Consider the following 27,368-nt stretch of genomic DNA (forward strand, 5'->3'; position numbering starts at 1 on the left):
CAATAAGATTCAATTAAGCTCAAAATTGATTATTCAATATTATTCCAAAACCAAATATAAAATGCATGAATTAACTCAAAATAAGTATGATAATGCCTTCTAACAATGATATAAATATGCAAAATTAAGCTATTGTCAATGCACATCATTCCTTTTCTTTGGGCCTTAGGGACATGGTCCTATTGTTCCTGCCATTATTTCTTAGTCATTTCTTTCTTTCTCTTGGCTCAATTTTGGCTTTTCTGCCATTGGGCCCTTGTTATCAAAAATGGGTATTAACATTGTGTATACCCCTCTATAACATTATAGTCTTGCATACATGTATCCTCCCATTTCTCATGATCTCTTTAGCCAATGATGAAATTCTATAGCTATGCTGCCAAAATTAATTCTTAACCCTAGTTTCATGATTTTCCATTAAAAATCAAGTTTTCAAAAACTCTTTTTTTTTTTTTTTAAAGCAATTATGCTACCAAAATCCTGTCTCAAAATTTATTTCCTAATCTCCATTAAAAAAAAGAATTTGATCTTCCAAAACTTTCTTTTTAAAGCAATTATGTTGCCAAAATTATATCTCATTAAAAAAATTTGATCTTCCAAAATTCTCTTTTCAAAGCACAATTTTTTTTCAAAAATTATATTTTAGTTCTGGTTTAAAGGTTTCCCCTTTTTCAAAAAGCCTTCGATTAATGAAATCATTGAGGAGGTTCTCCTCTATGTAATCACTTGGTTCAAACCTCATCAATCAAATAACCACATTATTCACAACAGAATGATGGGATCTTAAGGATGGCTAGGACCTCCGATCATAACATGGGAAACATTGAGATTTTTAGTTTATCTCAACATTAATTCTTATAAGTCATGGGTTTCTCAAAAAGAATTTTAATCTAAAACCATTTTTCCCCCTTTAAAATCAAGATCCATCAGTTTTCTACTTCATCTCCATATTGTGCATCTATTGCTTTATGATATGGTGCATATTGGTATACAATTAATTAATCTGATGCATAATACACAACTAGGGTCTAAACTACATGTTCTATTTCTTCTTATAATTGAACCTAATTCCCCAAATATGGCTCATAAACATAATTTCTTACACAATATTTCAAAATGAACCTATACATTGACTAGTATATTGTGCATATGCCTAAAAGAAGTTATAATAGTTTACAACAAGGAAAAGAAAGTACCAAAACAGATAATTTATTAATCAAAGTGAGATAAAAGTGGAAGGACAAATGATGATGAAGGTTCACCTATTTCTAAACTCGATCTTGATAAAATAGGAATGTCATTCCAAGGCCCCATTTCTTCATTTCTAACACCATCAAATTCTTCAAAATTTGGTTGATCATAGTAAACTTTTTGAACTCCCTCCAACTCCATCACAATCTCTGTCATTGTAGGTCGTTTCTTTCCATTCAAGTGCAAACATCTTTTTGCAAGATTAGCAATTGCCATGACTTCATGTTTATTGCCGTCCTTCCTTACTTGAGTATCAAGTATATCAAAAAGACGGTTCTCTTTTATTGAACGAATGAAGTATGTAGATAAAATTCGATCTTCTTGTGATCTTGTTGAAGAAACTGGTTTTTCTCCCATTAAGAGCTCAATAAGGACTACTCCAAAACTATAAACATCACTTTTTTCTGTAAATTGACCTGTTTGAAAGTATTCCGGATCCAAGTACCCAAAAGTACCATATACCATTGCGGTTACATGAGTTTGGTCAATGGCCACTGATCTTGAAGTTCCAAAGTCTACTACTTTTGCTTCATATTTGTCATCGAGGAGTATATTTGAAGATTTTATATCTCGATGGTAAATGGGAAGTGAAGCTGCTGAGTGTAAGTAAGAAAGAGATCCTGCAACTTCTTTGGCAATCCTAAAGCGCATATCCCATGTTAGCAATGGAAAATCTTCATTCTCTTCATGAATGTACTGAAAAAGTGTCCCATTGGGAATGAATTCATAAACTAACAAAGGAACTTCTGTCTCTAAACAACACCCAAGTAGTTTGACCAAATTTCTATGGTTGATTTGGGAAAGAATGATAATCTCATTAATGAATTTTTCAAGATTCCCCTCACCCACCGTGTTGCACTTTTTAATTGCCACAAATCTTCCATCAACTAACATTCCTTTATAAACTGTACCTTGCCCACCTTTACCAAGAATTCTATTTTTGTTAAAATGATCAGTCGCATTTTCTAACTCCTTTGAATTGAATAATTTTGTCTTTTGAACATTGTTGTCATTTGAAGATAACTGTTGTTGTAATAATAAACCACCATTCCTTTTGAAGAATTTTTTCTTGAGCTTGATTTTGTTTCTTTTCTTTATGATTTTGTACAAGCAACATGTAATAGTGAATAGAAACAATGCCCCAAGGCTTGAACAAATAACTGCACAAATCAAGAAAATTAAATAGAAATATCACATCAACCTAAATTCGGATTATGTAAAATTGTGAATAAGTGTAAAATAGATTTGAAGAAAAGTACAATGAATTGGAAATATCTTTCTCACGCGTTTTAAAAAGAAGTTACTATTTTTTTTTCTTTTTTTACATAAATATTTTCTCATAATATCCTAGAATATAAATTGGTGTTAACTGCTAATTAATTTCTTAGGAAGAATAAAATTTATTGTTTTGTTTTATGGAAATATTTTTTATACATAAAATTTCTTGTTAGGTTCTTGATTTTTCATGCAAGTCTATTGCGTTTTAAGGGCTTTATGGGTGCAACAAAAATTTCCCCGTATCATGGCTCCAGCTAACTTTGCAACATGTACCTGGCAGGCCTACCTTACTATAAAAATATATATTATAATAGATTCAAAAACCTAAATTAAATGAAGAATTATGCAACTTTATAGAAAGAAATTGTCTTTTCAAGAGAAAGATATATATATATATATATATTATTTATATATATAGTCAAAGTTGAGAGAAAATCTAATTAAACTTTTAATTAGAGTCTAATTTTATGCCACGTGTCTTATTTAATTTTTAAATTTGTGTGTCAAGTAAATTGTTAGGTGCAAAAATCAAAGAGTCTAAATTCAACTAAATTCTAAATTGAATTTTAATTTGAGTTCAATTTTTCGCCATGTGTCTTATCTAATTTTTAAATTTTTGTAGAAAGTAAATTATTGGATGTAAAAACTAAAGAGTTTAAATCCAATTAGATTCTAAATCATATATTTATATAAAATGAGAAACCATTACATATTAGATTCTAAACCATTATATTTAACTTACACATTTTTTAAGCCATGAATTTCTAAAATAAGTAATGGTTTCTCATTTTATATAAACTAGCATGTAACTCCATGCAAACGCATGGGTGCATTTAAAATTAAACAAAAATTTTATTATAAAAATATAAATAATTAGTCAAATTAATTTTTTTTAAAGCATGTAACACATGCATTCATGCATACATATAGATATATACAAAATTAAACACAATTTTTATCATAAAATATAGATAATTAGTCAAATTATTTTTTTAAAGTAAACATAATTAGTCACATATTAAAATTCTTACCTAAATTTAATACTACTTATGATCATTTTTTTTCCTATTTTTTAATAAAATAGATCGTGTGGTGATTTTTGTTATGTGGTGACTTTTTGAGAAACATGTTGTGATTTTTATTGAGTATACAGTTCATTAACATTAGATTCTTAGTATTTTGCACTCATCAACTCACTTGACAAAAAGATTAAAAAACTTAAGTAGACACGTGGCGGAAGATTAAGTGGATAATTATGGTGTAGTTCTCACATAAATTTAGACACATGACGCAAAATTGGATTACAATTTCAAATTCTAATTCAATTTTTTCTAAGGTTTACCTATTAATATATATATAGATGACTTACAAATTTGAATTTTTTTTGTGGTTTATTATATTGGACTTCTAGTTTTCTACACTAAATTAACTAATTTGGCACAAAATTTAAAAAATTTAAATTTTAAATTAGATGGGACACGTGACGCAAAATTAAACTCTAATTGAAATTCAATTTGGGTCATGTTAACGAGTGCGCTTAGGGTATTGCTTAACAATCCATTATAGGAAAGTTTTGACACAACTTTTATGGTGTAAAGTTGTGGTTTACAAATATGTATTTTGTTGGCTTTTATTTCGTGCCAAATTTGATTGTAATTTTATTCAATCTTTTGTACCCTGTATCTGTTGTGAGAATTTATTGTAAGGGTTGTGTGATAGTGAGAGAGAGTGTAAAGACTCAAGCTATTGAAGCAAGGAAGGTTTTCGCGGGTATCTCGTGACTAAGCATCCTGCGAAAAGATGCATGTGCCTTGCACATGACTGGAATGCGAAGAGTCTGTATAGATGGAGACAGCTGTGTCTTGAAAGTATCTCGCGGGAAAGGCCTTCCCGCGAGACACCTGCGAGACATTCTATTCTGCCAGTCTGTACTGCCTGATACACACTTTCTGTACCCTCATTATATATACCCATATTACCCATAAATGTAACAGAGAGCTTCAGAGAGAAAACCCTAGCTAAAACACTTAAGAGTTAGAAATTATTACACCAACAATTCTCTACACATTTGTTTGTGGAATTTCCTCATCTCCTACCTCTCCATTTCCATACCATGGAGAGGTCAATAGCACAAATACTTACCACACCTTTTGAGAGTGTCCAGTGAGGTTTTGGTGCTACTGGGAAACATTGGAAGAAGCCAAAGATGGCAGATGCAACATGGAGCTTGTTGCGGGATCCGGAGAGTTAGACAAGACACGGTTCTGAGAAGCCTTATTGGAGTAGGAGCTTGGAGGGCTTAGGTACAGAGGGTAGATTAGGCTTAGAGGGTCTCTTGCTTACCCATGTATCCCAACTTATTGTCTAGTGGATCGATTATCGCTTGGAGGGTGGCGGAGAGGTTTTTCGCCGAGGTCTTTAGTTTCCTCTTCGATAACACATCTCGGTGTTATCTGTGTTTGCATCTGTTTTCCCTTCTCTTTTTCATTTCATTTTATTGCTGTGTTGCTTTAAATATGGATTAGTGTAGCTCTCGTGTTTACTTGCTTGTGTTTACACTGTTCCGCACTTAGTATTAAGTTAGTGTAAAATCAACCAAACCGTAATTTGAATTGGGGGTCTAAACAAGCTCTTGTGTTTTCACACATTTCGAGCTTTCAATTGGTATCAGAGTGGGTACACTTGATTTGGTTTCATTACCTAAGTGTGATCCTTGACCCCTTGTGTGTTTTGCCATAGATAATGCTTTGTATGCTTCTATGGATGTTGTTGATTGTAACATGCCATGTGTTTGTGAAAATGCCTATATGAGTGTTTATCCTCATGATTGTGATGCCATGTTACATGAATCTTTGGGTGTTATTGATATTCCTAACATCAAACTCTTCAAGAAAAAGGCTAAGAAGTTTCATAAATATTTGAGCAAGTTATTTTGTTAAAATGATGATTTGATTTCTAAGCTCAATGAATCTAACAAATTGGTTGAGAAATATAAGAATCTTGCTGAAAATTCTAATGAAAAACTGAAAGAGTTTGAGTGTTTGAATATGGACTTGGATGCTAATTAAACTTGTTTTGTCTAACAAACTTGTTGATGAGCTAAAATGTGAAAATGAATCTCTTAAGATGCATGCCAAGTGTTTGATTGCTAAACCTTCTATTAAAAAAGATGATAATATTTGTTGCAATCATGTTGTGGTATTTGATTTTGTGCCTATTGCGTGTTCTACCTCAAAGAATAAATCGGTGTATATTCCTCCACACAAAAGAAACCAAAAGGTGGAGAGAAAGACTCTTAAGCCTAAGCCTCTATTTAGGTCCCATCCTAAGGAATTGAGTGGATCTAAGTTTGTTCCTAATTGCCACCATTGTGGTGTGATCGGTTATATAAGACCTCAATGCCCTAAGTTAAAGAGAGAAAAAACTCATGTTGCTAGATCCCCTCCTAAAAGGCCCAGTGGACCTAAACCCATTGTTTGTCACCATTGTGGTGCCTTTGGTCATCTTAGACCACATTGCTCTAAGTTTCAAGCTCTTAAAAGAATCAAAAGAAAAGAGAAACTTGAGTTGTTTGGAAGGTGTGCTATGAAAGCAAAACCGATTTTAGGGGAAAATGGTAAGTTGTTGGAAAAAGTTTTTGATGTTCTTACCTTCTTATCTATGTGCATCTCCAGTTCACACTCTTCCAACCCTCATCTCACTTCTCATGAGACACTCATTCCAAACAATCATTCCTTTTGGATGAGGAAGGGTTCCTATGGTTGAGCTTTTGCTCATTTGGTCCTTGATCTAATTCTTTCGATCTTTGTAGGACCCTTCATGCATTAGATGCTTCATTGTCATGCATTTGTACATTTTGCATCTCTTTATATGCATTGTTCTGTTTTTGTTTTTTATCTTACTTTTATGTCTTTATTTTGTGTGTGTAAAAATCCAAAACCACATAAAAAGTGAAAAATTCAAAAAGTTTGATCGTATAAGTTTTGAGCACATATCACATGTGAGTTTGGCCTAGTACCTTTGTACTAATGGCGTAGTGCATTTACGAACTTAGCTTGTTATGTATGCACATATATCTTTGTGGGAGAAATCTTGAAAACTATGTGTGATTGTTGTAAATAGATCTTTAAGCTTGTCATGAATGATTGGTCAATAGTCTTGATGGTCTTAATACTTGCATAGACTTGTGCCTATATCTCTTCCCACTTTATTTTTTATGTTTTTGCTATAAAGCTCACCAAATGTAAATCTCCAAATGAAAAGAGATAATAAGCTGCAAAAGCCTGTCGCACATACTAGTATTTGACTAGAAAAAAGGGAATTCGACTTTTGTATTAAAATGTATGGCGCTCAAAAAGCTAAAGACTAAATCTAAAAGTTGAAATATAAAAAATTTCAAGAACCAATCTCAAAAAGAGATGTATTGTTTAAAAAATGATCAAATGTTATGATTTGTAAAGAAGCCAAATGAAAAGTTTCAAAGATTTTGTAATCATTTTTGTGGGAGGTCATATATGCCCATTTCTATAATTCAGATAGACTACTTGATTTCGTATCAGTTGTGTATGACTTGATTGAATTGATTATTGAAGGTTCACTCTAGTCTAAGGACTATTCCACACTTGATCCACACACAGAGCACACAAGTTTAATGTTCAATGAATGCCTATTTCATTTGTGTGGTTGTACATGTTCAAATGTGATGTGTGTGTGCTCAACCATATGTGGATCAAACCAAAAATATTTGTGTTCTTTTTGTTTGCTTTTGGAAGTGATTTGTATCACCCATGTTTTTCAATGTTTTTCAAATTGTTTTTGTGTAAAAAAAAAAAAAAATTACAGGTGTTTTTGTTACCCATTTCACATGTAAGCTCAGCTAGGAGTTAAAAGGTCCAATTCTCAAGTTTTTCAACTTTACACAGAGAGTTTCGCTACTGTTTCACGGCTGTTTCGTGAGTAAGGCTTACCAGCGAGATACTAGCGAAATTTTCGCGGGAAGCTAACCAGCGAGATACAAGCGAAAATTTCTAGATCAGCTTTTTAAAGGTTATTTTGTGGGACATTTGTTTTAAACGCCTCTCATCTTCTCTCAAACCCCTGCTTTAATGTTTCTACATCAAAACCCAAATAAATTCAAGTGTTTTTCATTCCATTAACATCTCTAAGGTAATTTTTAACTCTTTTCATTGATTTTGATTCTTAGATTATGTTTTTGGGGGTTTTTTGTTCATAGTTGGGATTTTCTCAATTGGGAGTTGGAAAACTTATTTTTTGTCAATCTTTTTGATTGGGCGTTGTTTTAAATGATGACTTACTTTGAATGTTGGCCTCTTGTGGAAAAAATAACATGTATTTAGGCAAGATTTTCATATGTTTATGCATTGTTTAACATATATATGTAGTGTGTGCACTCTAAATGTTCGATAAAATGCCCAAATGGAATTTTGTTGTTGATTTGGTCTCTGATGAGTACCAAACTTTGGGGATCACCATAATTATTCAGTTTATCATGTTTTGATCATTGGTGGTGTGTTTTATGCACTTTGCCCCGTGAGTGCTTATTCATGCATTGGTCATGCATCTCACATACACACTAGATGTACCTTGCTACACACACTCTAACACTTGACATGTTTTGCACTTCTCTCATGCTAGTTAAGTCTTTTTAGACCTTTTAGCACTTAACATATTCTTGTGTCTATATCATGCCTAGGTTTACATCATGTTCCATCATCCTTAGCATGTCATGCTCTTTATGCTTTATAACATTTTTTTAAGATGTTTTTGTCTTTTGTTTAACCTTCATTTTCTCATTCATCTTGCACCCCTCATGCATCATCTTTCACCCTTGTTTGTATCTTCTTTTCTTTCCCTCCTTCCTCTTGATTCATTTGTCTATTTGTGACAAAAAGGGGGAGAAGATTTTATGACTCATATGCACATTCTTAAAGGGATAAATTCTACCTCATGCACATTCGTAGGGGGAGAAATCCATAGGGGAGATGCATATATCAAGGGGGAGAAGACATTCTTTTATGAGAAAATTTCTTTTATGAGAAAACCTTGCTTTACCTTATACTTGTTTTCTCAGTATTTTATGGTGCTTTGTGTTCTATGCTTTATTGCTCTCATCGCATCGTGTTTATGTGTTGAACATGCATACATCCTTATGCTTCTTCGGATGATCATTTGCTTTGCTATGTGGTCATTGTAGTCATTTCTATATGACTGTTTTGGTGTATGATCAAGTTGCTCTTATGTTTCACATCATGTTTACTTGATCGTAATTTACTTGTTATATTATACTTGTCCTTTTATTACTTGCTTTATCTTGAGGGTCTAATGTGTTTTGTGCAAGTGTTTCAGGTTACAAATATATATGTTCCAAGTTCATCACAGCTCCTAAGATTCATGATAGGAGGAGTGATATGATGGGGGAGAAAGAGAGAAAGAGATTTGTGCTACATTAACTATGTTTGCTTTGCTCATAGTTCATGATTATGCTTAGCTATTTAATATATTGTCTTTGTGACTTTCTTAATGCTTGTGTAGCATTCTTGGTGTACTTTTAGATATTGCTATAATTTCTTGAGTACTTCACACTTGTGCCCTTAGTAGGATTGTTCCTAGATGCATATACTTCGTGTATGTTGTATTGGTTGTGTGATTGGACATGCAAATAATCATAAGTGATTGCTTCGTTGTACATGTCCGGATGAACATTTACTTGTTATATGTTCATTGGAGTCATTCTTTAATGATTGCCCTTGTTTGATCAAGTGTTTGTTTGCATGATATCTATTGTTTACATACTTGATCGCACTATACTTGCTCTTGTTCATACCTTGTGTTCAATTTGTCATAAGCTTAATGAAAGATTTGTTTGTGTGCAAGTGTTTCAGGTTATAGGTATAAACTGCAAGTGCTTCACAGTTTCTAGATTAGGTGTGAGTGAGTTTTGTCATTGTTCCCAAACTCACGTTTAAGTCTAGAGTCTGTTTTAGGGGTTTTGTCACGAAATAGCCAAAGGGAGAAATTGTAAAGTTGTGATTTACAAATATGTATTTTGTTGGCTTTTATTCCGTGCAAAATTTGATTGTAATTTTATTCAATCTTTTGTACCCTGTATCTGTTATGGGAATTTATTGTAAGGGTTGTGTGATAGTGAGAGAGAGTGTGAAGACTCAAGCTATTAAAGCAAGGAAGGTTTTCGCGAGTATCTCGTGACTAAGCATCCCGCGAAAAGAGTCATGTGCCTTGCACATGACTGAAATGCGAAGAGTCTATATAGATGGAGATAGTTGTGTCTCGCGAGTATCTCGTGGGTAAGGCCTTCCCGCGAGACACTCTATTTTGCCAGTCTGTATTGCCTGATACACACTTTCTGTACCCTCATTATGTATATCCATATTACCCACAAATGTAACAGAGAGTTTTAGAGAGAAAACCTTAGCTAAAACACTTGAGAGTTAGAAATTATTATACCAACAATTCTCTACACATTTGTTTGTGGAATTTTCTCATCTCCTACCTCTCCATTTCCATACCATGGAGAGGTCAATAGCCCAAACACTTACCACACCTTTTGAGAGTGTCCAATGAGGTTTTGGTTCTACTGGGAAACATTGGAAGAAGCCAAGGATGGTAGATGCAACATGGAACTTGTTGCGGGATCTGGAGAGCTAGACAAGACACGGTTCCGAAAAGCCTTGTTGGAGTAGGAGTTTAGAGGGCTTAGGTACAGAGGGTAGATTAGGCTTGGAGGGTCTCTTGCTTACCCATGTATCTCAACTGATTGTCTAGTGGATCGATTACCGCTTGGAGGGCGGCGAAGAGGTTTTTCGCCGAGGTCTTTAGTTTCCTCTTCGATAACACATCTTGGTGTTATCTATGTTCGCATCTCTTTTCCCTACTCTTGTTCATTTCATTTTACTGCTGTGTTGCTTTAAATATGGATTAGAGTAGCTCTCATGTTTACTTGCTTGTGTTTACACTATTCCACACTTAGTATTAAGTTAGTGTAAAATCAACCAAGCCGTAATTTGAATTGGGGGTCTAAACAAGCTCTTGTATTTTCACACATTTTGAGCTTTCATATGGGAAATGAAAAAAGATGTCAAAACATTAATTACTTTTTTTTCTTTTCCTATAAAAACTTTCTTTAAATAGATTATTAACCAATGCCCTAAGGGCATTCGTTAGCATTTCTCATTCAATTTTTACACTAAATTAACTCGGCACAAAATTCTAAAATTTGGATTAGATGAGACACACGGCGCAAAATTAGGCTCTAATTGAATTCCAATTGGAAATTTAATTGGATTTTGTTCATTGATATTAGATTCTTAGTATTTTGCTCATTAACTCACATTGACACAAAAGATTAAAAAACTTAAGTAGACACATGGCACAAGCTTGGGTGGATAATTATGGTGTAGTTCCCACATAAATTTAGACACATGGCACAAAATTGGATTATAATTTCAAATTCTAATTCAATTTTTTCTAAGGTTTACCTATTAATATATATATATATATAGATTACTTATAATTTTGAATTTTTTTAGTTATATGATTATGTTTTTTATGGTTTATTATATTGGACTCCTTGTTTTCTACACTAAATTAACTAATTTGGCACAAAAATTTAAAAATTTAAATTAGATGGGACACGTTGCACAAAATTAAACTGTAATTGAAATTCAATTTTTATACTAAATTAACTTACTTGGCACAAAATTCTAAAATTTAGATTAGATGAGACACATGGTGCAAAATTAGACTCTAATTGAATTCCAATTTGAAATTTAATTAAATTTTCTCTCTGCTTTACCTATTATTATATATATATAGATATATAGACTAGTATGTAATCCATGCAAACGCATGGGTGCATTTAAAATTAAAAATAATTTTTATTATAAATATAAACAATTAGTTAATTTTAAAAAAAAAAAAAAACAAAAAACAAATAGCATGTAACACATGCATAAGTATGGATACATTTAAAATTAAACACAATTTTTGTCATAAAAAATATAAATAATTAGTCAATTTTTTTTTAAAAAAAGTAAATGTAATTAGTCACATATTAAAATTCTTATCTAAATTTAACACTACATAGGATAATTTTTTTTTTCTAATTTTTAATAAGATAGAACGTATGGTGATCTTTGTTATGTGGTGATTTTTATTGAGTATATGTGATTGGTTTTTATTTTTATTTTTTATTATTTTTTTTAATTACAGTTCATTAGTATTAGATTCTTAGTATTTTGTACTCATTAACTTACTCGGCTCAAAGATTAAAAAATTTAAGTGGACACATGGCACAAACTTAACTGGATGATTATGATGTGATCCTCATATAAATTTAGACACATGACACAAAATTGGATTCCATAAAAATATAAATAATTAGTCAAATTTTTTTTAAATGGCAAACGTAATTAGTCACATATTAAAATTCTTATCTAAATTTAATACTCCTTATGATCATATTCTTTTTTTCTAATTTTTAATAAGAAAGAATGTGTGGTGATCTTTGTTATGTTGTAATTTTTATTGAGTATATGAGATTGGTTTTTTTTTATTATTTATTTTATAGCTCATTAATTTAGATTCTTAGTATTTTGCACTCATTAACTCACTTAGCACAAAGATTAAAAAAAAATTAAGTGGACACATGGCACAAACTTAAGTAGATAATTATGATATGGTCCCCACATAAATTTAAACATATGGCGCAAAATTGGATTTTAATTTCAAATTTTAATTTAACTTTTTTTTTAGTTTTACCTATTAATATATATATATATATATATATGATTAAGAATCTAATTGGATCTAGACTCTTCGGTTTTTGTACCCAATAATTCACTTGCCACAAAAATTAAAAAAATTAGTTAAGACACATAACGAAAAATTGAACTTCAATTAAAAATTAAAAATTAAAATTGAGACACACAAAATAAAATTGAAATTCAATTAAAATTAAAAAATTGAACTTCTATTGACACACAAATTTAAAAATTAAATGAGACAAATGGCACAAAATTAGACTCTAATTTAAAATTTAATTGAATTTTCTCTCAGGTTTTGCTATTAATATATATATATATATATATATATATATACATGTAAATGCTTGAGTTACACACTAGTATTAAATAACAGACAATCATATTATGATTTAGTACATTTTTAAGTAAATAAAATAAAATAAAATAAAAAGGCATGTAAGAGTGATGAGTAATGCAATTCTGCTAAAAGTCTGAAACTATCAAATTATAAAATGCATGTTTTATCTTTTAGTGATTTATTGCGAAAAGAACAAAACTTAAAGTACTTCTTCATCTTCTAAATGTACATAAATTTAGTTTAGGAACAGCTGATTTTAGGTGAAACTAAATATTTTTTGGTGAAAGTAAGGTAGATAAAGCTAAAAGCTAGGTTTACTATAACTTTTGAGTGGAGTTGTGGTGTGTTTTTGTGTTAGAACCCGTTTCCCTCTCCATTGTGTGTGTGTGTGTGTTTATTTCTCAAAACAAAAAAAGGAAGTTAAAAGCTAACTAAAATAGTATAGTGGGGCATATGAATAGTACCAAAAAGTACAATCTAAGTTTACTATAACTTTTGAGTATAGTTGTGGTGTGTTTTTGTGTTAGAACCTCTTTCCCTCTCCATTATGTGTGTGTGTGTGTGTGTTTATTTCTCAAAAAAAAAAAAAAAAGGAAGTTAAAAGCTAACTAAAATAGTATAGTGGGGTATATGAATAGTACCAAAAAGTACAATAAGAACCATAAATAATAGAAAAAATAAGTTGAATAGTAGTAAAAATAAACTAAATAGTAAAAAAAAAAACTGCATTTTTCAGCTAATGCTAAAACACAACCTAAAAGGGCATAAAATACAGTTTTTTTTTTTTTTTTTTTTAGCTCATAATGGTAGGATACCCAAGTGGCCAACTCATTCCCTTCCATGATCCATTGAGCTGAGTAAAACCAATAAACTAAAAGTACAATTCTATTTGCCAAGTAAAAACAAAAATTCAAATCCATACAAAAATTTAACTAAAAAAATTCTATGCTAATGAATGGATGTTAGAATTATATATCACCATAGAATCTATATAAATAATAATAATAATAATAATAGGTAAATCTGAGAGAAACTCAAATTAGAATTCCAAATTAGAGTTCCAATTTTGTGCCATGTGTCCTAAATTATTTATTCTTAAAGAGTTTTATTTTTTAATTTTAGAATCAAATGTAGGACCACATCATAAATATTAATCCAAGTGAGTTATTATTAAGTACAAAAACCAAATAATCTAAAATAAATGAATCGTAAAAAAAAAAAAAAAAAAAGTGTTTCACAATCATTAAAAAAAAAAAAAAGGACAATTTACATTTTATATCTAATAATATCCTTACAAAATTTTTTAAAGAGTTAACAAAATATAAAAATGACTATCAATATACATCTTATTGTATATTTTTAAGCGTATCCATACATATGTATGGGGTTACAAGCTAGTTACAATAATGGATGAAAATTTGTGTATAGTCCCTCTTGTCAAGGATTTATGGTATAGCGCCTCTCTATCACGTAACTATGATCTTGTTTTTATTTTCACTTTATTTATTTTTTTCAAATTTATAATTATAATTTATGCCGAGTGCCTTCTAACTCAATTGGTTGACATTGTTTTGTGTTTTCAAGACATCCAAAGTTCAAATCTCACATTTCCTGTTGTAGCTATCAAATAAAAAAAAAACACACACACACACACACACTAAAGGCATTTAACTTTTGATAAACCTCATGATATTGGGTCATATAGACTATTGAAACCTCACAATTTTACACATAATTATTTTAATATATACTTTTTAATTGATTTTGAATTCTATTATATATTTAAACCATCCATTAGAATTTTGGCACATCATATTTTCTATAAATGCTAGAATATATAATTTTATAAGAAAATAAATTTAAAATTGTTGATACCCGTTTTTGATAATATGGACATAAAGGCCTAAACCTAACCAAGAAAAATGAGGGAGAGATTAGAGAATAGAAGCAAAACAATAGGGTCATACCCCTAAGGCCCAGAAAGTGAATAAGCCTGGCACAAGCAGGGGCCTAAAGAGAAAAAAAATACCTATAAAGAACAAGGAATAGAAAACATTGGCCCATGGGCAATGTGAAATATTTAGTCATGGGGAGATGACCCTCTTCAAGAAATAAGAATGGGGTGTCTTCTTGTTTTTTTTGGGGTGTCTTTTCTTGTGTACGAACTAGCTCTGAGCAGATCCTACGGAGATAACAAGTCAGGCCCAACTCTCCTACCTACTACAGAATGCCTGAGTCCAAAAGCATAAAAGGCCCTTACAAAAATTAATTCTATCTAATTCCTAGAATATATAGTTCTGTATACAAACACAATCATATAAAATAAAAAAATAAAAAATAAAAATTCTTATTAAGATCTACTATAATTTTCGACTTTAATACTTAAGATAAAAAAATTATATCATACTATATAAATTATCATTCATTACATAGATTAACAACTAATATTTATAATATTGAAAACATTTGACTTATGGTTCACCTCATATATTTTGCCAAATAAACTTTTGAGATTGCACAACTTTACACATCATTATAATATTTTTTAATTGAATATAAATTTGTTTCTATATTAATTTAAACCCATAATTTGAATCACGACACATTATATTTTATTTTAATGGTAGAATATATAGTTCTCACTGCCAGGTATAGAATATATAGTTCTATATATAATAAATACAATAATAATAAATGTCTATTAGTAACTATTATGATTGTCAAATTTCATATTTAGTATTATAAAGTGAAAAAAAAATTTATATTAAAAATTTTTCATGCATTACACAAGTTACTGTTTAGTTAAATCAGTATAAGTAGGGGTGTGCAAATAACCGCTGCAACCACTGGGGCTGACTGGAGTTGAGAAACCGCACCGCACCTGGGGCCAACAGCAGAAGCTGAGGCCGACGAGTGGAGGTCGTGGATCTTTCCAATACCGGTGCGGTGATGCAATCGGAATTGATTTCCAAAAACCAAATCCTCACCGAACCGATCTATTTTATATATATATATATATATATATATATATTCTTTAATATTTTAATATATTTAAATTAAGTTTTTACACCTGAAAGTAACGAAACAACGCCGTTCACCAGGCTGTTAAAAAAAAAAAAAAAGACGTCATGGAACTGGAAGGCTAGGGTTATAAAAATTGAGGAACCATATAAATACTTCTTTTCCAACTTTTGATCTCCAAAATCTCTCTCTCTCGCCTCTCAGTTGCTGTAGCACTGAAGCTGCTCAGTATAGCAGTGCTCACTCTCCTACCAGTCCGCCACAATACCGCCGGTAAGTTTCGATGTTTCATACTCCACTAATCCATTTTGTCTCTCTGTATTCTCTCTCTATTCTCTAGGTCCGCTAATCCAGTTTGTTTCAAATATTTTCAGCATTTTTGTATTTTTATTTTTATGTTTTTTGACTTGGGGATTTTGAGTAAGTAGACGCTGTAGAGTAGAACTACCATGGACCTGTGGTACTACCGTACTATCTATTAGGCTATTAGGCATTGGCTTTTGTTTAATTGTTATACAATAAATTCATTGTAAAGGTTGATGTATTGATGTGTAAATAGGTTTATGTGTGAACAGGTTTATGTATTAATGTGTGAACATGTTTTTGTATTAATATGTAAACCGGTTTATGTGTGAAAAGTTTGTCAATTGGACATTTTGTTTGAAATATTAAACAGGTTGTGTATTGATATAGTTTTTTTAATATATCAAACCAAGCAAACCGACCAAACCGACTGCAAAAAATCGCACCGCTATCAGTTTAAAAGCCGACCTCAGACAGTGTGCATTGGTTCTAATTATGAGAAAACTGATCCCTATCGTTTTGATAATAAATTTGAGAAAAAACTAAGCCGACCGAACTGCTCACACCCCTAAGTATAAGGCATGCGTATAACAGTTAAAAAATTGGCATACCTATAATGGCCATCTTCACTGGAGATTTTGGCTTGTTGCAATTGTAGCTACCTTGTGTATTCACACAATCTGACTTGTTGGGACATTTATTGAGTGTCTTGTTTTCGCATTCGTTTATATCTGATTGAAACAAACAAATTAGTTTACAAATTAGAATTAGCGGCTAACAGATAGTTTACAATTAATGCCCCTGCCTCAATTAGAATTTGTATTTTTTTTTTCTTATATTTTTGGGTGAAGTTATTTTATGGAATTTCTTTATTAACATATTAAATTTTTATCACACCTGTAGTGAATACACTATTATCTCTTCTATGTTTTCGAAATTCATTCAAAAAAAATTCCTTATTTAATCAATATATTTTAAGATTCAGAACCTATAAAAAGTAAATGGCTCGTGAACAAAAGGGAAAATAACAAAGCTTAAGTCTTAACAAAAGTAAAAAGAGAAAGAAAGAACATTATTATTATCTTTCAAAAGGTAATATAAAAACAAAAGTTACTTAACAGGACATTAAATTCTTTATCTACTAATTTATTCTTCTTCATAAAATTTGTGTAATAAGAAATCAAATTTGGGGTAATTACCTAATAACATAATTTGCGGAAGTCGTACTTGGTGTTAATCTAACTATTAAGAATATTTGATTCATTAGTGGAACTTTAACAACTTATTCATTCAAAATATCCTTAAAAGATAAAAAATATATATAATGAATATGCAAATGTAATATGAGTTTTCTTAAAAAATATCATTTGATATTCACATTAATGACTTTGTGTGTGTGTGTGTGTGTGTGTATATACACTACTATTTAAGAGGCTTCTCTTATTTGGAATTCTCTTTTTTTTTTTGGTTCAAAATACCTCTACCCCCCTACATTTAAGTAAAGACAAAATTAAATGACAATCCGGTAAAAATACAACTCTAATTTCCACTAAAACATTGCCCAAAAAATAAGGCCACTCTTCTATTAATTTTCAAATTTTTTTATCTATTTATAAATTAGATTTTCAAAATAAAAATATTATATATATATATATATATAAAATATATAAAAAAAACAGGTTTTATTTTATTTTATTTTTAAATTTTGCTACAAAAAATTATATATATGTGTGTGTGTTATGTGATGTTTCCACTTGTTACATAATCAAATTCCGTTAAAAGTTAGTGAAAATAGCTCATAAAGAAATCACAAGTGTGGTAAATGATTTATAAAGTAAACCGTAAGGAAGGTTAGTGTCACAAAATAAAAGTGGCATGTGTAAATTACCCTAATAGTAATTATTTAATATGCCAACTACTTTTTGAGAAATGGTCCCCTAGTATAAACATTATGCGCCCAAAAATAAAATAAAATAAAAGGTAAGTTATAAAATTTATTTATTGGCATTTTCATGTTGTGAAAGCATATGACAATGATACATATCAAAATTCTTTCCACTGCCATTTGAATCTCCTAATTAATATGCTATTATTTTTTATTTCCTACTATAATATGAAGTAATAATGACAATTTAATCTCCTAAACATTTCATAGCATGGGTCATGGGTGGATACCCATTCTCAAATTGTTATGATTCCACTAAAACAAATAAATTATTATGATTGCAAATATTTCCATGGATCCAAATGTATGGTTCCAATGATCAGGGTGATATAATTTGAATTAAAACATAGGCATTAATTTTTTTATAGAAAAATAATTGGGTAAATTGCAGAGTTAGTCCTTATACTTTACACCATATGTCAATTTGGTCCTTAGCCTTTCAATTGTGTCAATTTGGTCCAAAACCTTTCAATGTTGAGTTAATTTAGTCATTGCTGTTATCTCTTGAATTGAAAATTTTGATGTGTCAAACGTAATAATAAAAAATGATTTTCTCTACCACCTCAATGGCCAACTTAAAAACTTGTATTTCTCAAAAAAAATAAAAACCTGTAATGATATTGTGTTTGTGTTAGGTGTTTAACAAGGATTGAGATTTTGGAGTTTATTAGAGATGGGGACTTAATTTATTACTTATAGGGTTTAAATGGTATATTTTTATTTTCGTGCTTTGTTGAATGAGACTTTTATTGTTGGGATACATGTTTTATTTTTGCTGCCACATAACCCATTATGCAGTTATTACTGCTTGCTGCAAAACCTTTCCCTTTATTGTTTTCTTTAATGGTGAGCTGATTGGGTTGTGTTTGGTTTGTATTTTTTTTTTTTTTTAATAGTGTTTGGATTGGTTTTTTTATTGCAGATATGGGAATCCGATTGTGGTGGAGAATACTGAGAGGGGATAGTGGGATCTCCATAAGATACGGGCAGTTTTTGGTTTTGGAATATGATTTTTTTAAGATAGTATCTATCTGAACTGTAGAATTGTAATCAATGTCTCTCTCTTTCAAATATGTGGACTTTGTAATATGTGGTGTTTTGATGTATGTGTGGTTGTAGTACACATTGAAAGAGATTTGGACCCGGCTATAAAATATTGTGTTTTGGTATAATCTATATTTTTGTTGTTGTGTGGTTCGTTAAAGTATATGTGCATGACAGTGATTTAATTTTTTTTTTTTAATTATTATAAACAAAAATCTTATTTTGAGGGTTAGGAGACCCTTAAATAACCTTCTTTATCAAAAGTAGTACTTTTAAATCTTTTTACCCTTAATTAATTATTTTTAACTTTTTCAAGGGTTGGTGATCCTCAATAAAGATAAAGTACTTGTTTTGAGGGTCATGTTGTTAGGATCATTACTGTGTAGTGTAGTGTGGTTGTGATTAATATTGTAATTCAATATTACTATACTGTGGTATGTTTTACTGTTGTATGAGGCTTGTAAGTGACTATAGTTAGTAAGGCTGGGTTAATAGGACTGAGGGGTGGTTCGTAGCAGTTATAATGTGTGGCTAGCAGAGTAGTGTGAGTTGGAGAGTTAGTTAGAAGTAACAGATCAAGTATTAGTAGAAGTAGCAGATCATGTATATAAGGGCACGTGTATGATTGAGGACATTCAAGTAATTGACTAATGATACTCTCATTCTTCGCTATCTCACTCTCCCTATCTCTTCTATTTCTTTCCCTTCTTTAATCCTCTGTTCCCTGTATCTTGTTCTGAAGGTTCAGCTGTCCTCTAAATTAGCTATTATCCACCTCAGCCATTGATAATCCTTGCAATTTGGTATCAGTGCAGGCTTTCCTGATCAACCATGACAGAGATGCGTGCTACAACAGCAACCAATGAAGCTATTGCATCGCTTAGAACCATCATTGATCACCATACTAAGGAATTCTAGGAGATGCAAATTGTACAAGAAATTCACACAAGAACTCTAAATGATATGAGCCAACAGTTGAATATGGGGTTACAGAAATTAAGTTCTTTTGATCAAGGTTCACAGGGATTCGAGTCTTAGAGAAATGGTAAGAATATGAATCCTAATTCTGGTTCTGCGTTATTACCTGTATCTCACACCATGAAATTGGAATTTCCAAGATTCTTTGGGAAAGATCCTAAGAGTTGGGTCTACAAAGCTAATTAATATTTCAGATACTACAACACCCCTATTGGAGAAAAGTTGATGTTAGCTTCATTTCACATGGAAGGTGAGGCCCTTATTTGGTTCCAAGAAGGTGAGGAAACAGGGGTGTTTCATGATTGGGATTCTTTAATTCAAGCTTTGCATGTGAGGTTTGGTACCACTGCATATGATGACCCAATGGAAACACTAACAAGATTGAGACAGACCTCTTCTGCGGCAGTGTATAAGGCCCAATTCGAAGTTTTGTCAAACAAGATCAAGGGTCTTTCATCTACACAAAAACTGAGTTGCTTCCTCAGTGGGTTGAAGGATGAGATTAGACTTCCTGTATGAATGCTTAATCCTCAGTCACTGAATGAGGCTTTTGGGTTGTCCAAGATTCAAAAGGAGTACAATTGGAGTCGTAAAAAGATTTCCAAGAATCAATTGGAACCAGTAAGTCCTCCATTCTTGGTCCACCTCCTAAAATGCCAACTTTGACAAATGCTAAGAATAATAGGTTACCCTTTAAGAGAATATCTCCTACTCAAATGGAGGAAAGAAAGAAAAAGGGTTTATGTTACAATTGTGATTAGAAATGGGGTCCTAGTCATAAGTGTAAAAATGCCATGCTATTTCTTCTTGATTGTGTGGAGTTTATGCCTAATGCTAATCCAAGAGTGCACATTACTAAGTTAGATGATAGTATTGGTAGTTATGCATCTGGAAACTCTTTGGATTGTTAATACAGTGGTGTTGAGGAGGTTGGTATTACATTCTATGCTCTAAGTGGTACTCCTACTTCTAGTACAAAGTGAGTGAGGGGTAAAGTCCAGCATAAGTCTGTGATAATATTGATAAATTCAGGCCACAACTTTGTTGATATTGCAATATCTTCTCAGTTGCATATACCTGTGGACAGTACACAAATCCTGAAGGTAAAGGTTGCTAATGGTGAGATGCTTAGAACTCATGGTTGTGCAAAGATGCTCCTATTGTGTTGCAAGGACATCAATTTTTTACACAACTGCATGTTTTGCCTATGGGAGGGTGTGATTTGATCTTAGGTACTCAGTGGTTGAGTACCCTTAGGGTTATCCAATGGGACTTCAAATTGCTAACCATGTGCTTCTTGTATGGCCAAGGGTTTGTACTTCTCCATGGTTTAAAGGGGGAAAAAGGTAATCTCATTCAAGATGGGGTTCATTTCTTGAAGGAACCTATTAAGAGGGGTTTGGTTTTGCAGATTTCTGATTCCACTCAGACTATAGAGGGTGCTACTCAGATTCCTACACAGGTTGCTGCTTTGCTGAAGGAATTTGAGGCAGTATTTGCCACACCTGTGGGCTTACCTCCCATTAGGGGACATGAGCATCAGATTCAGCTCAAGAAGGGTGCCCAAGCCATTGTCCAAAGACCATATAGGTACCCCTTTTACCAAAAAAATGAAATTGAAAAAATAATCAAAGAATTGCTTTCTGTAGGTTCAATTAGGCATGTTGTAGCCCATTTGCATCTCCTGTTCTTCTGGTTAGGAAGACTGATGGTTCATGAAGAATGTGTATTGACTATAAAGCTTTAAATCAAGATACTATTAAAGAAAAATATCCTATTCTTGTCATTGATGAGTTGTTGGATGAATTGGGAGGTGCTTGTTTGTTTTCTAAGTTGGATTTGAGGTCTGGTTACCATCAAATCAGAATGAAAGAAGAGGATATACACAAAACTGCTTTTAGGACACATGTGGGGCATTATGAATTCTTGATTATGCCATTTGGCTTGACCAATGCCCCCTCTACCTTCCAATCCTTAATGAATGCTATTTTTAGACCATTTTTGAGGAAGTTTGTCCTTGTGTTCTTTGATGACGTCCTAGTATACAACAAGTCTCTTTTGGATCACATTGGTCATCTTAGGTCAGTTTTGGAAACATTGGCAAAGCACCAACTTTATGCTAAACAGTCCAAGTGCATGTTTTCTACTAATGAGGTGGAGTACCTTGGACACCTTATCTCTAGTGAGGGAGTTAGAACTGACCCTAAGAAGACTGCAGCTATGCAGCAATGGCCAATCCCTAAAGATGTGAAGGCCTTGAGAGGGTTTCTTGGATTAACTTGATACTATAGGAAGTTTGTGAAGGGTTATGGCCAAATTGCAGTCCCTTTGACTGCTCTTTTGAAGAAAGACTCTTTTGTTTGGACTTTAGAGGCTGACAATGCTTTTCAAAGGCTTAAGGCAGCTGTTTCTTGCCCTCCAGTTCTGGCCTTGCCTGATTTGCTGTCTTAATGCAAGACCACAGGCCTATTGCTTATCACAGCTAAGCTTTGAAGGGAAGTAAGCTCTTTCTCTCCACTTATGAGAAGGAGTTATTGGCCTTGGTGGTGGCAATAAAGAAATGGAGACCTTACCTACTAGGGAGGCCTTTTGTTACCATGACTGACCACCATAGTCTTAAGTATTTGCTGGAACAAAAGGTGGGTACCCCAGCCCAACAAAAGTGGATTTCTAAGCTATTGGAATAGGCTTTCATAGAGGAGTATAAGCAGGTAAGGAGAATGTGGTGGCCGATGCCCTTTCTAGGAGGCAGTGTGATGTTGCTGCTGTTTCTTCTTCTGATTTAGCTTAGTCTGAAGCCTTGGTTCTTACTGCAAGTAGTTCTCGTGGTGTTGATGTTTGTATTGCTTCTATAGGTACTTTATGCATTATCTCATTTCCCACTCCTTCTTGGCTATCTAAGCGCAAGAGCAGCTATGATTCTGATCCAATACTGAAGGCTATTTTGCAAGCTATACAGTCAAGTACCAACAGTTTCCCAGGGTTCACATTCTGTAATAGGCTGCTATTTTACAAAGATAGATTGTATTTGGGTGACTCTAATAAGGATTTGAAGGCTGTGGTATTGCAGTAGGTACATGATAGCCCTTTGGGTGGTCACTCTGGAAACCTAAAGACCTTGCACAGGCTTTAAAAGGATTTTATTTGGCCTGGCATAAGGCAAGATCTATAACAGTATGTGAAAGAGTGTGACACCTGTCAAAAACTTAAGCATGAAACTTGTTTTCCTGCTGGATTGTTGCAACCCTTGCCCATTCCTGAGAAACCATGGTTGGATGTGAGCATGGACTTTGATGAAGGTTTGCCTAAGTCCCATTTGAAGTTTGTAGTGTTTGTAGTTGTAGATAGACTCTCCAAATACACTCATTTCATGGATCTTTCCCACCCTTACATTGCTGCCAAGGTTGCTAATCTTTATTTGCATTATGTGTTTAAGCTGCATGGGATGCCCTCAACCATTGTTAGTGATAGAGATCCAGTTTTTACCTCACACTTTTGGAAGGAATTGATGAAATTACAGGGTGTTTCACTGGCCATGTCCTCAGCTTATCACCCTCAGTCTGATGGCCAAACTAAGGTGGTGAACAAGAGCTTGGAGTACTACCTAAGGGCCTTTGCAGTTGATAGGCCTAGCACTTGGGTGTAGTGGCTACCCTTAGCAGAATTCTGGTTCAATACCAACTTCCACACCTAAATTAAGATGACACCCTTTGAAACTTGTATGGATACCCTCCCCCAAGGGTTTTAAACTATGTGGCTGGTACTACAAGGATTGATGTAGTTGATCTGATGTTAAGGGATAGGTAGCAGATTCTTTCTTTGCTCAAGATGAACTTGTGTGCTGCTCGGGAACGTATGAGGTGGTTTGTTAATTAAAAAAGGGTGGAAAGGTCCTTTGCTGTGGGGGACTGGGTGTACCTCAGATTACAGCTTTACAAGCAGACTTCAGTGCACAACAAAAAGCTGGGTAAGCTTGCTCCAAGGTATTATGGGCCATTTAAGGTTCTTCAGAAGATTGGGGAAGTTTCCTACAAGCTGGATCTGCCTCTTGGTTCCTTGATCCATCCTGTGTTCCATGTATCCAACCTTAAGGCTAAATTGGGCAATCAAGTGGTGTCAAGACCCACTTTACCTGTTGTCAATGCTGATATGGTGCTTACTCTTGTACCTGTGCTGATTTCGGATAGGAAATCAATCAAGCTAAGGAGCAGGATTGTGACTCAGGTGTTAGTGTAGTGGCAAGGAGAGAGCAAAGAAGATGCTACTTCGAAAGTATTGTATGACTTGCAGACTCGGTTCCCACACCTTGTAGGCAAGGTGCTTTAAGGGGGGGGGGGGGTGGAATTGTTAGGATCATTACTTTGTAGTGTAGTGTGGTTGTGATAAACATTGTAATTCAATATTACTATACTGTGCTATGTTTTACTGTTGTATGAGGCTTGTAAGTGACTATAGTTAGTAAGGCTGGGTTAGTAGGACTGAGGTGTGGTTAGCAGCAGTTATAATGTGTGGTTGGCAGGTATTAGTAGAAGTAATAGATCAGTATATAAGGGCAGTATGTGAAGACATTCAAGCAATTGACTAATGATACTCTCATTCTTCTCATCTCTTCTATTTCTTTCCCTCCTTTAATCCCCTGTTCCCTGTATCTTGTTCCGGAGGTTCAACTATCCTCTAAATCAACTATTATCCATCTCAGCCATTGATAATCCTTGCACATGTACATGTAGGCTGTCAAAATTTCTTTTTTGAGGGAATTTGTTTCAAAGGTCATTAAAGTCATGCTGAGCCTCAAAATAATTTTTTAAAGGGTTTTTCATAATTTTTTTTTTTAAGGGTTTGGACCCTAAAAAAAACAAACTTTTTTTTTGGTAGTGAAAGGGGTAACTAACCCCTATGATGGGGTGGCAAATTTGTTCAATAACCGCACCAACGGTACCATGCATACCCTCCTAAACCAGAATAGTTGGGATTGTAATTAGTAGGGATAATCTTAAGTTGTTCCTTTCTTTTTCTTCTTTTTTTCAATTTTCTTCATTAAAGTTATGGGTTATTTTTGTTTGTTAAATTTGCAATATGTGACTTGATCTTTCTAGATTCAATAAAATTTATAATATTCATGATATACATTTTTTTTTAATAAAATGAATAAGAAATCTTTTTATAGGTTTATGTTTCTATTCAAATTTGTATTTCATGCAATACTCAATAGGTTCTTTAGTGAAAGATTGCCAAAAATTCATTTTCTTTGTTTGTATTTATTAAATTTTAAATTCTAGGATTATTAAACTTTGCCTTAGGTATTTTTGCACAAACTTTATCTTTGTAACTGAGTTTCTATTGCTTAATGTCATATGTGATTTTTAACATGCCAATTTTTTTTTTTCCACATTAATACAACCAAATACCAATAGTTCATGCGAGTTAACTCTTAAAGAAATAAAGTAATACAATCCACTAGCAGTCAAAGAAGAGCAAATGCAATACTGGGAAAATTAAAACACCACGCAAAAATTTTCAAAAATATAATTAACAAATAATGAAGTATATCATGTAGCAACTTTCCAAGGGTTATATAACTAAAAGAAGGGGAAAAAAGGGTTGTCCAAATTTTCAAGCTATGAGGTTAGATCTAATATAATATATATTAACTTCCCGTCTCTGTATTGTTCAATGAGTTTTATTTTGTGTAAATATATTTTATAAATTTAACAAAATATATCATATACATTTTCATGATATTATTTCATTTTTAGTTATTAAAGTACGTACATTAAATATAATAGAAAATCTAAATTGAGTTTGACAAATATATTTGCTAAGTACTTTTCAAAGGAGCATGAAATGAAGAAAAATTTCCCCCAAATTACATGGTTTTCATTCATATAATTACACATAAATAAATAAAAGTAGTGAAAACTAGACGAATAATATGCGAGAAAATGAAAGCTTGTTGATAATTGCAGTAGCTGACCTTGACATCCCGTGGGAAGATAAGGATTTCCTTGGTATCCTTTAAGGCAATAATAATATTTGGTCCCGTAAAGTGTAGGATACTCTTCTGAGTTCCGTCTTCTCAACTCGTTTGGATCCACTGTAATAAAGTCAGATGCTGTCCACTCCAGCACCACAGGAACGTATTCCAAAAACTGCACATTGTAAGTGATATCTTCTGAACTCAACCATTTATCATCTGCAAGGAAGGCATATTTGCATTCTTCATTGACTTTATTTTCTTCTTTTATGCTTCTGAAACTTGCATTAAGTACTTGATTCCCAGAAGGGATTGTGGTAATGCAGCAGTTGACGCCTAAGCAGTTCTTAAGTTTGATGTCCTTTATAATGCTTTTATCAACGCAAATCGAATTGCATCCAACCACCACCATAGGATTGATGCTGGTCATTAGGGCCAAGTTGTCGCAACCAACCGAAATGAATTTATCCCGATAAGATGAGAAGAAAAAAGGACTACCTGAGATATCAACACCACCAATATTTCCGGAACTCAAATTCTTACAGTTGGAAGAAATAATTGGCACGTTGAGTCGAACGAGTCCCGGATCATTCCAAAAATAATTATCATTATACGGATCAGTAAGATTGATTTCCAGGACCTCCATGCCAATGCTGGGTAGGAATGCTTTAAGAGAGCCACCAGTTTCATTGCAAACAATTTTGAACCAGTTATTCAAGTAACATTCGGTAGTCTTTCCAAACGGGTATGGAATGTAAATATCTCCACAGCTATCAGAACAATTGGGTTTTGCTATAGGTGCTGCAGCTTCTGCTAACTCATAGGTGGTCAGTAGAAGAAAGAAAGTAATTCGCATTACCACTTGCACAGCCATTTCTGGGTGTCTATAGTTCAACAAAGCAAACCAGCTGGCCTTCATATATAAACCAATATATGTAGCCTTACAAGAAAAGTACTCCTATATCTAGAATCCTGACATTAAGTGGACAAATTCAAGGCACAAGGACCAACATGACATTTTTTTGGTAATCGGTGGAGGTTTTAATAGTTATATAAATGCCCGTGAAACAGACATTAATTTTTCTAACCCGGAAATACTATTAACTTTTTTATTTTTTTTTTGAGAAACTCATTATTGAGTTATATAAATCATTGTTATGAATACCGTTTCGGACCCGTTTCGATTTGTCTAGTGAAACGGAATATTTCGGTATCAGCTAATTTTAGTGTACTGTTTCAAGGTGTTCCGGATTCCAAAAAAATAATATATATATTTATATAATTTCATATCCTATTACTTTTTATATTAAAAAAAAAACATAAAAGTTATATTTTCATACATTTATAAAATTTGTTATTTTAAGATTAATCTAATTAATTCACTTAAAATATTATTATTTTAATTAAAATACTAATTATTTTTTTTTTTAATGC

At 32.6% G+C, this 27,368-nt stretch overlaps 1 protein-coding gene and 1 long non-coding RNA gene across 2 annotated transcripts; one reads left to right on the forward strand and one right to left on the reverse strand.

The window, feature by feature from the left end:
• Positions 1-1,032: 1,032 nt before the first annotated feature.
• Positions 1,033-26,927, reverse strand: LOC115978749 (wall-associated receptor kinase-like 8). The gene is made up of 3 exons (XM_031100609.1): positions 25,935-26,927; positions 16,605-16,724; positions 1,033-2,411 (listed from the first exon to the last, which is right to left on the reverse strand). Exons 1-3 carry the CDS (start codon positions 26,851-26,853, stop codon positions 1,213-1,215), a joined length of 2,238 nt encoding a protein of 745 aa, XP_030956469.1. The 5' UTR covers positions 26,854-26,927; the 3' UTR covers positions 1,033-1,212.
• On the forward strand, positions 15,856-19,126 carry LOC115978760. Its single transcript, XR_004088861.1, has 2 exons — positions 15,856-15,963; positions 18,861-19,126. It is a non-coding gene; the product is annotated as an uncharacterized LOC115978760 (long non-coding RNA).
• Positions 26,928-27,368: the final 441 nt, after the last annotated feature.

This window comes from Quercus lobata, chromosome 1, assembly GCF_001633185.2.
Source record: "Quercus lobata isolate SW786 chromosome 1, ValleyOak3.0 Primary Assembly, whole genome shotgun sequence".
NCBI classification, from domain to species: Eukaryota; Viridiplantae; Streptophyta; class Magnoliopsida; order Fagales; family Fagaceae; genus Quercus; species Quercus lobata.